This window comes from Lytechinus pictus, chromosome 17 (genome assembly GCF_037042905.1).
Source record: "Lytechinus pictus isolate F3 Inbred chromosome 17, Lp3.0, whole genome shotgun sequence".
Lineage (NCBI taxonomy): Eukaryota > Metazoa > Echinodermata > Echinoidea > Temnopleuroida > Toxopneustidae > Lytechinus > Lytechinus pictus.
In genome coordinates, this window is record NC_087261.1 from 31403490 (window position 1) to 31417874 (window position 14385).

The following is a 14385-nucleotide window of genomic DNA, read 5'->3' on the forward strand; positions in this document are numbered from 1 at the left end:
AGTGTATTTATCCAGCTAGCTATCTAGCTATGAATCCATCCAAGATTTTTGAAGGGGGGGGGGGGGGTTCAAGCTGAATGAAAAGCTGACAAGCCAAAAAAAAATTAATTTGTACCATTATTTGAATCGGGATGTCATTTCGAGTCACGATTAGCAATCAGAAAGAGGTCTTTGTTGTTACCATCTCCAATCGTTTAAATTATTAATATGCGAGTGGGATTTTTTTAAAAATCTCAATGAGCTATACAACACATTTTAGATCCCCTATAATACAGTACAAAAGGATATTGCAAAGAACATGGGGGTCTTAACCATTAACATATTACGAGGGATGAGGTAAGTCCCCGAGCAGAAATTTAATTTTTCAAAGTGAAACATAATATTATATTAAGATCAATTTACTACGAACCTCCAATAAAACGGATACCCATAACTTATTCATATTCCTCACTTGGTTATTCATCATGATACACATAAACCCGATATTGTCTCTATGCATAACATAATAGTTGAAACAACTGAAATAACGAAATTCATAATGATATTTGTGTTAAAGCAGCATCTTTTTATATCAATGTATTTTCCAGTCATGCAGCAAGCGGTTGCGGTATAAGACTACATTTCCAAATGAAAATATGTATACATAAAAATATGTATTAATAAACATAACGCTTCAAATCCGATTAAGTATTTGTCATAACGCACAAAGCCTAAATAAAAGAAACAGATCTTGTTGTAAAGTAGGCTCCAATTGGGGAAAAACATAAGCACTTACAGTAAGCGATATAATGTGAAACTGAATAAATATTAATTACATATTACGCATAAAACACCTTGCCGCCAGAAGAAAATGGTTTAAGAGGAAAATTAAACGATAAACAAACAAGGAAAATAGAGAAAATAATCCGAGGATCAAATAGTAGAGTGTGTGAGTGAAAACTTTATTTTTATGCTTTCATCGGTATACGATCAAGCATTGTACCTCTCTAATAGGGATACGACTAGCACATCAATGATGTGGAGCTCATCCGGCATCTTGCAACGAAATTTAACACAAGTTTAATTTCAGCCCAGTTGACACTGTAGTGAATTACATTGGTGACATAAATTGAGGATATAGAATTGAAGTTGATGAAGAAAAGGCATTTTTTGTGATCTATGAATACATTTCATATAAATTAAGCATAAATAATTTTCTAGTCAAAATGTCTAAACTCAGTTTAGAGCCTTGGTGAACCTCATGTAGCTCTCAGATGGAACAAAAATAATCAAAATCAATCAACAAATAAATAAGTATTTTTGTGAGTATTGAAAATATATGAATAAATTAGCATATTTATTGAGCTTCAAAATTCTGGGTTGAAATTTTGTATCTCCACCTCGAGCTATCATATAAAGCAAACAAAATTGAAATTGATCTATAAATGAAGAAGAAAAACATTTTTTTGTGATTTATGAATAAACTTTGCAGAAATTAGCATAAATAATTTTCTAGACAAAATTTCAAAATATTTGTGTACAAGTTTGGTGAACCTCATGCAGCTCTACCAGATGGAAGAAAAAAAATCAAATCAGTCAACAAATTAAAGAAGAAGGGGCATTTTCTGTGATTTATGAATACATTTCGCATAAATTAGCATAAATAATTTTCTACTGAAAAGTTCAAAATTCAGTGTAGAAGTTTGGTGAACCTCATGAAGTTCTACCAGATGGAAGAAAAAAAACAAAATCGGTCAACAATTAAAGAAGAAGAAGCATTTTATGTGAATTTTTAAAAATACGCATAAATTAGCATATTCAATGAGTTTCAAAATTCTGTGTAGAATTTTGAATCCCCCATCTAATGCTATCATATTAATAAAACAGAATTGAAATCAGACTTGAAATGACGAAGAAGAAACATTTTGAAATTCAGTCAACAAATAAAGAGGCATTTTCTGTGAATTATGAATTTCGCATAAATTAGCATAAATAATTTTCTACTCCAAATTAAAAAATTCTGTGTAGAAGTTTGGTGAACCTCATAAAGCTCTACCAGATGGAAGCAAAAAATTCAAAATCGGTCAACAAATGAAGAAAAAGAAGCATTTTTTGTGAATTTTGACAAATGCGCATAAATTAGCATATTTAATGAGTTTCAAAATTCTGTGTAGAAGTTTTGAATCCCCTACCTAGTGCTATCATATAAAGCAAACAGATTTGAAATCGGACTTGAAATGGCGAAGAAGAAGCATTTTGAAATTGTGGACAGACGACAGACGACAGACGACGGACGCCACGCCACGGCGTAAGCTCATCTGGCCCTTCGGGCCGGATGAGCTAAAAAAGGAACGTACAGGGGGAAAATGAGGGGAAATTCAACATTAATGACTACCCCCACCCCCCCCAAAAAAAAAAAAAAAAATCTTTGTGCTTCACGCAGCCATTGCCTGTTAAGATAGGCAGCCATATACTTCCACTATCGTAGCGATCATTTTGGCCTGTTACGAACGACGAACATTTCTATTGTATATTATGATTGGTGAACTTCTTCTCCTATTATGATTAGCGACCCTCTTCTAATTTGACTGGAGAGCCTTATGAATATTGAAACAATTTTCCCTGCTATGAGTCGACTAGAAACCCCTTGCATGATTATGACTAGCTACCCTCTTCTTTGACTATGACGAGCCCTCTTCGTTCATCATTACTATAGCGATCCCTATGAACATTGACCTTTATGAAGAGCGACCCTTATGACTACGATGACTAGCGGGTGGACCCCGATAGGAATAGTAATGGCAGATTATCATATCATAAACTAATAACTATCACTATTTATTTAAAATGTTTTCATATACAAAGTTAATATAAAACAATCAATAATACAATACATGTAGTCGTAATACAAACAATGAAAATAGATATATGATTCATTAAACAGAATGACAATTGAAAGGAATGCAGGAGACCGCCATCGTGACCGAGAGCATGACTATGATGGCGGTCTCGTGAAAATGTAGGTCTGTTTTCGTTGATCAGGTGAATACAAGTCAGGTGAAAGTATTTTCAAAAGGTAAGAATGTTACATTATTTTAGCGATGCTTGTTATGATAACAGGCTATACTAAGCAGAATATAAGCGAATGTTTACGCGACAGCCATTGAAATCAAAGCACAAACATTCCCGATTAGTTCACAATACTTAAATCGTTCAATATTATGGTATGCATATTCAAAGTCACATCGTCGTTACACAAACTGATGTATCAAAAGGAACATTCATAACTCACAAATTTACAAGTATACATATACAGCCCATAATGTATTATCACAATGCTGAATACAGAATGTAGACATAATAATAAACAAAGTAACCATGTATCGCTCCATATGCTGGCTAATACATTTCTACATATTATTATTCCTTAAATGTAATGTTTATTGACCCAAATGTTTTATGTCAAGTGGTTGTCAGAGCTAAATAGAATAGTGAATATTTCTAGCACATAATCAGACAGAATTATTTTAAAAGAACACAATGCACAACAAAATATCATGTTCTGTTATCTCTATATAATTTAGATCCCTTTTTACCACATCGTATGTAACCCCATCCCCGGCCTACCCCCGGATTTTGACAGGGTAGTGGTTTGCGGCTCCACCTTCCCTTAAGAACTGAAGTTGCTATGAAATATGAACTAGATAGCCCTCTACAAACGGGGGTACTTGGGAACTGGAATTTAACATGAAATACCAGGGGTCTCCGAGAACTAACGCCTGGAATGAGGGGAACAGGAACGGGACAGAACGTGTTGTCAAATGAAAAGCGTTAAAAGTTTCAAGTTTATTTTATTGATTTCAAATCCAAACATTACAATCTAAGAAAATTAAAAATATACAAAATATCAAACAAAAAGTTACATTAATAAATTAACATTTTAAACAATAAACAGAGTCATAAATAAAAAAAAACTGCTAGATGATGTCAGAAACTGTTAGACTCTCGATTATCTGTCAATTTACAGGGCATATTTTATTCCTGAAATAACAATAATCATAATCATTAAAATATGCGTGTGAACTGTTAGCAAGATGTAAAAGGGAGGGAGTGGGGTTTAAAAGAGCTGTCATACCCTTACCGTCATTTATACGTGAGTGTTCCTTCACGGGGGGGGGGGGGGTTTACCCACAATTCACTCTATTATATTGCTTCACTGTACATGTACTTCCATTTCCAAAACATATCATTATCATCGCTTCGACAAACAGTGGTCAGTCAGTCTCTCGAGTTTATTTCATAAGACCTATGAACCCCTCATTTCAGGCGCCATCATTTCACATTAAATTCCAGATCCCAATCCCATAGGCAGCGTTGTTTAGCCATTCATTTCATAGCAACTTCGATTGCTTATAGGGATTCGGTTCAAAATTTGGGGCCACATACCTACCCTTACCATATCCGAATGCTCCCGGTCCCTAATATCCTATACTAGGGTGACAAGCTTAGACGATTATTTTCCTAACCTCTGATTTGCAACAATTATCACAAAAATAGACATGATAGATGAAAGTATTACTGATTGATTTTTATAATTTTCATTAAACACCTTAAAGCATAAATTTTTGGTTGCTGAAAGTACGTGAGAGAATTCAAAAGTTCATCCATACAACTCATTTTCCACCATTTCGGTTGTATCATCGTCATCATGTAATTGACCAAACCTTGGTTTATCTGGCATAGCATACATTAATTCAATATCATATGAGGGTGAGGAAGTTAAAGCATTCTTGCTCCTTCGATTCTTATCGGGCATCGCATACAAATCACCAGCGTCGTCTGCTTTCTCAACAGGATGGGACTTGTCTAAGGCATCATGGGAAGGTTGACTTTTTCGCCCTTTATCTGGTACCGCATACATATCCGCTTCTTCATCGGCAACTTCTCGACCGTCTGGTCCCAGACGATGTTTGGTCGACATCGCGTACAACTCATCCGAACCACCCACACCCTTTGATGTCATAGCGTCATTGCCCGTTGTATCAGCTGCCATGTTTTCATAGCTATAGTCTGGTTCTGCCACGGCTGGAGTGTTGCCAGCTTCCCCTTTCACGTTGACGTATTCTACTATCATGGTACCTCTCTTCATTTGGGCTGAAAAGGCATCCTTCTCGACCACCCCGTACAGATCATCCTTCAAGTAAAATAAACGGTAATATTTGGATAAAAAATGGCTTTGTAATGTCAGTTGGCCACAATGCCACAATGATCCCGTCAGGCTTCAGTCTCTAAGGCCTACACCAACAAATTCAAATACTAGCTGAAAACTATAAACAAAATGATGAGAATAATACTATCGAATTTCGTCACACTTCAACACTCTTGTCAGAATGCAAGGCTCCCTTATCATATCAAAATTTTGAGAGGTCCAAAATAGCGGGCAGCTAAACAATTGAATTGCAAGCAGGCGCTTCAAGTAACATTGGAAATCTATATATTTAGAGGTAGCGATATATTATAAGAGTATACATAATTAATAAAGGTTAAGAATAACTCGGTCAAGTCTTGATGGTCACCCAATTAAATGGGAATGAAACCCTTGGAACAAGTTAACTTTTGTGAAAACATAAATATAAAAGAATGAAATTAATGAAAGTTTGAGAATAATCTGACCAAGTTATGAACATTTTAATTTTGATCATTAACGCTGGAGAGATCAATTGGCAATGCGATCAAGGTTTGAGATGTTACAGAAGTACAACTTCCCTATTTGTACACTGAAAATACACCCAAGACATTAATTTTTGCACAATCTATGATGTTAGTGCAAACACTTTGTCCACGATGAATTTCGTGTTACCTCTATTACATGTCCTCCCATGAGGATAAAAGCGAGAAATTTATTATGTTTAATAGTAATGGCATCACACATCTCATAGGCGGATCCAGCTTTTGGCGAAATGGTGGGGGGGGGGGGCGTACTGCCGAGCGGCGCACATATTTTTGCACTTCACCGCCGCCATAAAAGAAAATGTTGAAAAAGGGGTAAAGTCTGACCCTGTCAAATGCTCTTTTCAAAATGTAGGATTTCCAGTCATGCCATTTTGCATGACCACACGCAAATATTTCCGGGGGGGGGGGGGCAAGACTCGAACATATTTTTGAAAAAAAATATAAAAACAATAGAGTAAACGGACCCTCAATGGGGTGATAATTTTTTATACAAGTGTAATTAAAGTATTTGGTGCACATCTCACATTTGCACATTTTTCATAGTTTTCATGAAATGTTAAGGAAACAAAATGTGTTTTCACAACAGCTGATCGGGAATTGCCCCCCCCCCTTCCCTCTTGCTGCGTACGACCATTCCATGAAGTCCACTTAAACATAGCTCATTATAACAGAAAATATACATCAATTTAAACATATAATCTTTCTAAAACATATATAGAGATAGATTGAAAAACTTATTAAAGAAAGAAACAAGTCAAAAGTAACACAAATTATGTGCGATTTTAAAATCTCGTGTACTAACCCATTTATTGCGATGAGGCTAATACTTTTGCATATTAATTGAGATACAAGTTTTGTTTTACTATATATACATGTATATATACATACACAATGATACTACATCATGAATCATTTGGATTTTGGAATACATCACCAATCCAGGTTTTTTTTATCATTCAATTTTCATGTACATGATGTATATGCCTATATATATATATATATATATATATATATATATTGTGATGCTTTTCACTAAATCTAATTCAATTTGTAATGATGAGTAATTTTTATCTAATTACTTTGACGAAACTGGATATCATGCTTATGACCTGAATTCAGAAAGAGATCTTTCAAGACAGAGCTTTGGAAATAGTTCTCCAGTTTTACAGGTATCGCTACCTTTGTTTTTAACTTTTTCCCGAGTGATCAGATGAATAATATTTAACTTAAAGGAAGATGAAAATAAATCAAATTTTGTGACGTAAACATTTAAACGTTAAAACAAAGGTATTGACAAACTGTATTTATACATTGAAAATGATATTTAGGTCTAACGAATATACGTCTGGTTGCATAATTATACACTCCCGTTATTAGCAACCATCAGACATTTTTTTATTAAAGCATTGGAAAATAAGATCAACATTAAAGGATTTGCTCTACACTTTTGTATGATTCGGGGATTTTTTAAATAACAAATTAAATATTTCATGACATCTGTGGGCAACTGCTCCGCCCCAGTCCACTCTGAAAGGGCATGCGATCAGCTTTGTTATTCGTTATGACCATTCAACAATAAAATTTATAACCAGGTGCCACTGATCATTCGTGACCGGCGCCGATCTAGATTTGGTTGGCGATAGGCCCTTCTTCATTATTAAACCGGCGCCTTTATTTGAACCAGGGGACCCTGATTATTCTTGACCGGCGACGATTTAAATTTAGGTGGCGCGGATTATTCTTGAACGGAGCCGGTTAAGACTCTGGCAGCGCCGATTTATAACCAGATGGAGCCGATTATTCTTGCCCGGCGCCGATTTAGATTTAGGTGGAGCTGGCTATTCTTGATCTGCGCCGGTTAAGACTCTGGCAGTGCCGATTTTTCTTGACTGGCGCCTATTTATAACCAAATGGCGCTGATTATTCTTGTCCGGCGTCGATTTAGATTTAGGTGGCACTGATTATTCTTGATTGGCGCCAGTTATATGCAGGCAGTGCATTCATGAATTATTTTTAATCGGCGAAATTGTTGGGAAAAGGGTAGTTAAAAGAAAAGATAAGGAAGATGATATGATTGTGCTTTGCTGGGGGATAGTCTTTCCTTTACTGTTGCTAATATTATTTCAGTGTATAATTATTTTAAGCGGCGCCTTTTCTTTTCTTTCCTTATTTTTATTTTTAAGCGGTACCTTTTCTTTCCTTTACTTTTCTTTCATTTTATTTGAGCGGCGCCCTGTGCCCCCCCCCTGGATCCGCCACTGCATCTTGCTAGCATTGCCAATGAGAGGATTTCTATAGCATTAGTGATATCAACATTCAATTGTCCATAACTTTCTTGTCATTTACTAATTTATCTCTCAAAATTTTGTTGATCTGTTGATATTTTTCTGTATTAGACCAGTCAACTGGTTTCAGTGGTTCCATTCTCCTTTAATAATTGTGTTGCTATATTATTCTTGAATATTTCTATCTGTTTACCATTGTATCCCTATCAGTGGCTTCATGGAAACCTACGATAGAATTCTCATATCCTTGAGACCCGGATGTGTTTCTTGTCATCTCACAAACACCATATTTCTGGTCCTCTTTTTCCTTGGACCTGTAAAGAAAGAGCCAATACCACAGTAAGCAAATGGGTAATGCAAATGATAATGTCAATAATAGTGATAATGATAATAATGATAATGACAGTCGTAAATTCAATGTTGATGATGATGAATAATTATAGTAATGATAATAATAATTAAAATAATAATAATAATTTGCATTTATATAGCGCTTTATCAATTATTATTACCCGGTCACTGGATTCATATCATTCCAAGCAGGGTCCTGTTAGGCGCAAATTTGCTAAACCAACCACAGTGACGGTTGTTTCCTACCGGTACCCAATTAGCACCTGGGTGAGAGTGGCAAAGTGTGGATTGACGCCTTGCCAAAGGGCACTAGGCCATGGTGGGATTCGAACACACGACCCTCTGATTACAAGTCGAGAGTCAGAACCGCTATACCACGGCGGTGTAGCGGTAATGGTGTAATAATAATAATAATAGTAATACTAAACTAGTATAATGATGATATACTGACAACCATATCTCCTTTTGTGAGTGAACATAAACGCATCTTGATATCTTCCAAAGAGTTTCAATTATCAACTTCTTGTAATCATGTTGTTAAGCTATCCCCATCAGAGGGCTGGAGATATGGTATGACATTTGAAATAACATTAAGTAGCGTAATGAGCCCAAAAATTGAGAAGGGGCAGATAATGTGGATGGAGCAAAAAGTTCTAAAAAGATAAGAACGAGCAAATATAAATTAATTTTTCGAGGTTTTTTGTTGTTGTACATATTCGGGCAAGAGTATAATATTCCATTCCTTCTCTATCATTTTATTTTATTTTTCCTTTTTTGGTCGTTGAATTTTTATTTATATTTATTCATTTATTTCATTTATCTAATTTTATTGGACATGACCCCCATCTACAAGCCAATTTAATCATATAATAGATTTGGTCATTCTGGAGTTGGTTTGATGTTGATTCCGTTGGTGTTAACTTACTTGCGTCTCAAGGTAATAATGACAATGATGACCACTACAACACCTACTGCTACAGCCACTCCACCACCGATTGCACCATACGGAGCTGTATCGATACAAAACGATAATTGAACACAACGATCAGATGACACATCTTTGTGTATTTTGTTTTTGGAGGTTTCATGCATTCAAATTAAGATCTAAAAGCTGAAACCTTTAACTTGAAGGTTGACTCTAACAACATTCACGTCTTTAAAATGCCCAAGGTCTACGTTTGGATAATACATTTATTGACAAATCTAAATGAATGATAATTTTAGTCAGATAGTCATATAGATCATATTCTGATTTTTACTTCCGTGATGTAGCCCATTGTTATTTTCTTTAATTATTTCATTTAGTCCACAGGTAAAAATGCGAAGGCATGTAGACACCCAGTCATTCCCAAACTATTGAGCACCTCGCAGTAATGATAGGTACTTTTTAGTCTAAGTATATGGGCACTGTAATGGATTAGAAGAATTGCTTACTTTTCTTACCTCCCGGAGGAGAAGATGATATGAAAGTTATTCCTTCGGATGAAGCAGTAATTCCCTCGTCATAGGTGCCCATTTCTGTCGATAGGTCTACATATGAAATTTTGATGAGCAACAATAAGCCAATTTAGATAAAATCATACTACTGCAAACCTAATTTAATTCATAAAAATATTGGATTTAGCAATTAGGCAAAACGAAAAGTTTGACGTAATTCATCCGACGAGCCTATAGTAAAACCTGTCGACTTTTATTCTTTAATTGAAATTTATCCACAAACAGTAGCGTACCGTGACCCGGAGGATACAAAGCATGGGGGGGGGGGCACAGCATTGTTCACAGACAATGCGGTGCCCCCAATGCTTTGTCTCCTCCGGGTCACGGTACGCTACTGACCACAAAAATGTATTGACCGGACATTCACTCCGTGTTCTTAAAAAATGTCGGTAGAATATTGTGCATTTTATGCATGAACACGGCTCTATAAATAGCGAGGAGTCCCCGTCGCATGGATCAGAAAAAAATTGATTTAGAAGCTTTCATATCATATCTAATAATATTTCAAAAATAAATACACAGAGACCGATCAATTTCTCCAGTTTGTTACAAGAAAAGTATCATTATCCTAGCTGAATTACCATGATTATAAATGGTCGCTATTTATTAACAAAAGTCTGAACGAGGTATGACAGATGGGGCATACAGAGGCGGCTCTACGGTTTGGGAATGACGAAAGTATTTCCAATTTAATAACAGGGGTAATATCGAGTTAAACGACACAGACTTCTCCCTTAGTCCAGAGCCCCCTTTTTCGTTTATGGTGCGGCACATAGGTATTTCATGTTATAATTCGAGTACCCCCCGGACATTTTTTTTTATATACTCTTCTTTATTTTGTTCCTCCTAGTTGCGGGGGCGCTATATGTTGATCAATCACGAGTGAGCGATCGCCCCTGCCCCCCTTAGTGCCATCCCTGGTCAGATACCTGACAAAACATTACTCACCAGGTGTATCGTGTGTCGAGGATTGGACAGTAGTCGAAGGCATGGTAGATGAAGTCATATCTGGGATGGTATCACATGGTGTTTCTATCGGTTGTGTAGATGGGGTGGGATCTGCTCTTACTTCATTGCCGGGGTTAAAAGAAAATCACATGCAAAATCCAATTTAATTTCCATTTCTTTAAGAAGGCCTAAGAAATGTAGAACGTGATCTCTTGCTCTACGGGATATATTAGGATGAAAAAAAGATTGTATTAGACCTACATATAAACTATATAAATATGAAATCAGTATTTTTCTTCCTTTGAGACGCTGGTCATCGAATGAGGGACGATGTTCATTCAGAATAGGTACAAAACTCGGAATCCTTTGAACATAATACCCTTATTCTTTTTATCGGGTGGTTATGCAAATATTAAACTCCGTTAAGGAATTCAAAGACAAGAGCCCGTTCCATATCCGTTACGCATGAATTTACGAAAGACATCGGAACATCATGAAGGCAAAATCAGATTCTCAACCAGCATTTATTTTCATGAACTAAAGTGAAAATCCAAGTTATTGTTTCTAACAACATATGTTTATCAACAAGCATGTTTGATGAAAGATATGATTTAAGTTGTAAGAAATTCATTTCCATTTATTCAAAATGGCTTCAATAGTTTTGGATATTGTCAGAAAAGTGCTCCATCCATTCATGGCCCTGGGATTTCGGTAGGTGTTAAAAATTGAGAAATGTAATGACCTACATTTTGTAGCGAAATTCCTTTTTTGGTTTATCAAATTTCTCCGGACCGAAATAAGCTTCATTAAAAATACCGCATTCTCACTGAGCCCCAGCTCGCGAGTCAGACCCGCGAGGCGAGTCTGCTGCGCGAGCTGGCGGGGGTAAGAGAACGCGGTATTAGTGAAACCATCTTTTTTTCTTGTCATTTTTTTGGGGAACAGAATAACCTTCTTATTTTACATGGGCCCCAGTAAAAAAATCGTTCCCATGGCCCTGGCTTCAGCCTCCAGTCTCTTCATTTCAACGAAGCGTTTATGACCAACCCCTCATAAAAGCCACCATATAAACAGGGGCGGCGTAACGTATTTTCGTTTAGGGAGGGGGGGGGGGGCAAAGCAAAAAAGGGCGCCTATATGACAAAAAGGGCATTTTTGTGCAAACGTATATTTTCACTATGTACAACCAAGTTGCGTGTTATGTAGTAATTAAGTTGAGCAAAAAAAAAATTGAAGTGATTTGTGATTGATAAGATATATCTTTAGGCTTTATTTTTTAACTTTATATCTGAAGATATCTGAAGTTGCAAAACGAGCTTTAATTTGGTTCAATTACGGACCTAATTACTGTTGAAAGGGCATCCTTGCGAGATGCTGCGAGCGCGAATCACGAACTTTGGGATTTTTTTTTTAATAGGACATGAAAGTAAACATTCCGAGCAGTTTTTGTAATCATGAAAGAGGATGTGAACTAAAGAACGCGAGCGCGAAGCGAGAGCTGAAACCTTTACTGACCAGAAAGGAACCGTTTAAAGACTGCATTTAGTGCATGACCCATGAATAGGATACGGGCTACATATCTCACCAATCGAAGAATGTGAGCGCGAGCTGAAAATTTGTGATATTCTCACCAGTAAACTGGACATTCTTTTTTTTTTTTTAACTGGGAACAGAATGACTACACCTTAATAAACAATAATTGGTGCGAGCGCAAAAAAAGAGCCAAAATGTGCAATATTAAAACCTATAAAACTGGACATTCTAAGAATGTTTTTAACCATGAACAGGACGAATACCTTATACAACAATAATTGATGCGAGCGCGAAGCACGAGCCAAAAATGTGTAATTTTCTAACTACTTCAAAAAGGATATATATAAATATATATATATATATGTGAAGTTATACATGTAAATATATATATATATATATATATATATATAAACAATAAAAAACTTTATTGGCAATGAAAGCATTATCTTCAGCATTATTTTGTTACCTTACAGAAGCCAATACGTGAATCTTTAAGATATATACATGTATATATATATATATATTTTTTAGGGGGAGGGGGGCACTTGCCCCCTCCTGCCCCCTGGTTCCGCCGCCCCTGTATATAAATATGTTGTATTTCATTTTTAAAAAGAGTGCTTACGATTAAAAATTGCGATCTTGCCTAGTCCACCACAATTCTCTGTTGCGGATCCATTGCACGGATGATTACAGTCATCATCCGAGGCTCGTCGACTGAGGTTCGTTGCTGTATCACTGCTACAATAACATTCCACTGCAAACTCCACCCCTGCAAGTACATTCTCATCGTTGCGTCGGCAGAACTCCAAACATTTAGCGATCGTTAGCCCAGTGAAGCTTTGGTTATAATCCGCTCCATCAAGCACGCGCTTCGACGTATTGTCGTAAAAGCAGCCCAAATAATTGCGTTCTATACAGGAAAAGAGTAAACGAAACTGGAAACTATTGAGTTATAAGCCGAGGAAATTACATTATTCTAATGGTAAAAAAATCAAATTAATATCAAACTTTTCGATATCCAAATATGACAAATAACATGAATAATGTGTCGTTTTTTGCGCAATGTGGCACTGACATGTTGTTGAGAAGGAAAAGTCTACTTCACAAATATTGTCTTTCGCGATAATCAGCCCAAATTACGTGATTTATAAATGTCTCTAACTGTCTATACAGTGCGTATAAAAAGGGGACAGTTTGAAAAGTCTATTAAAAATTTGTTGCAAATTATTATATCTAGATGTTATCTTTGAAATGCCATTTAAAAAAACAATGTTCATGCTTGAACGAACGTGGGACGTTTTTGTCGGGGGTTCAAAAAGAGGCTTGCGCAAAACTGGCAGAAATGATAAATTTGATGATTAGACCTTTGGCTAATCAGCAGACTTCCTCTTAATCTTTTCATTGTCTTTGCCATAATTTTCGAATTATGCTGTTTCGTTTACAAATTTATCTATTTACCTGAATTATTTTGTATTTCATTTAAACTTCTTTTACCTTTGAATGTTCCTTCTAGTAGAGCGGATTAGCTCCAAAAATCACAACAATTGTGCAAATTTTGACTAAAGCATAAAACTTTCACAAGTATTAGTATATGCCATAAGATTTATTTTAAAGATGGGAGGTAAATTTATAAATGCCATTTTCGGCCGTTGCCATGGCAACGGATTAATTTCTCCAAAACAACATACATTCCCATATAAATGGTAAATAAACATGATATAGATGACCAAAATGGCTCCCGATTGAAAACATATGAAATTTAGAAATATTCAAGATCATCAAGATAGTCCCAATTGGTCCGTTGCTATGGCAGAAAAATAAAAAAATAAAAATAAAAATTTTGATTAAAAAAAGTTGTAGAATATGATATATCGTTAATTTCCCCTAATTTTACAGTGCTTAACAAATATATTTTGGTTGCTAAATGTGTAAATTACATCTCAAGCCATTGCCATGGCAACCAAATAACATCTAATTTACAAAAATAACATGGTTGTCAAGACAATCGATAGGTGGAGAATACAATTGGAATTGACTTAATCTGTATGCTTAAGTTTTG

The 14385-nt window shown here is 35.8% G+C and overlaps 1 protein-coding gene across 1 annotated transcript; it reads right to left on the reverse strand.

Moving 5' to 3' along the window:
* Positions 1-921: 921 nt before the first annotated feature.
* On the reverse strand, positions 922-13172 carry LOC129280741 (uncharacterized). The gene is made up of 6 exons (XM_064112023.1): positions 12949-13172; positions 10794-10913; positions 9783-9878; positions 9274-9358; positions 8191-8311; positions 922-5173 (listed from the first exon to the last, which is right to left on the reverse strand). Exons 2-6 carry the CDS (start codon positions 10849-10851, stop codon positions 4640-4642), a joined length of 894 nt encoding a protein of 297 aa, XP_063968093.1. The 5' UTR covers positions 10852-10913; positions 12949-13172; the 3' UTR covers positions 922-4639.
* Positions 13173-14385: the final 1213 nt, after the last annotated feature.

What these genes read in the sequence shown, in the direction of transcription:
- LOC129280741 (XM_064112023.1), bottom strand. Translation starts at nt 10,851, where the DNA reads ATGACTTCATCTACCATGCCTTCGACTACTGTCCAATCCTCGACACAC. An exon ending in TCCTCCGGGAGGTAAGAAAA is followed by an intron (nt 9,359 to 9,782) that starts GTAAGCAATTCT and finishes GTATCGATACAG; the next exon opens with CTCCGTATGGTGCAATCGGT. An exon ending in CCACTGATAGGGATACAATG is followed by an intron (nt 5,174 to 8,190) that starts GTAAACAGATAG and finishes TTTTACTTGAAG; the next exon opens with GATGATCTGTACGGGGTGGT.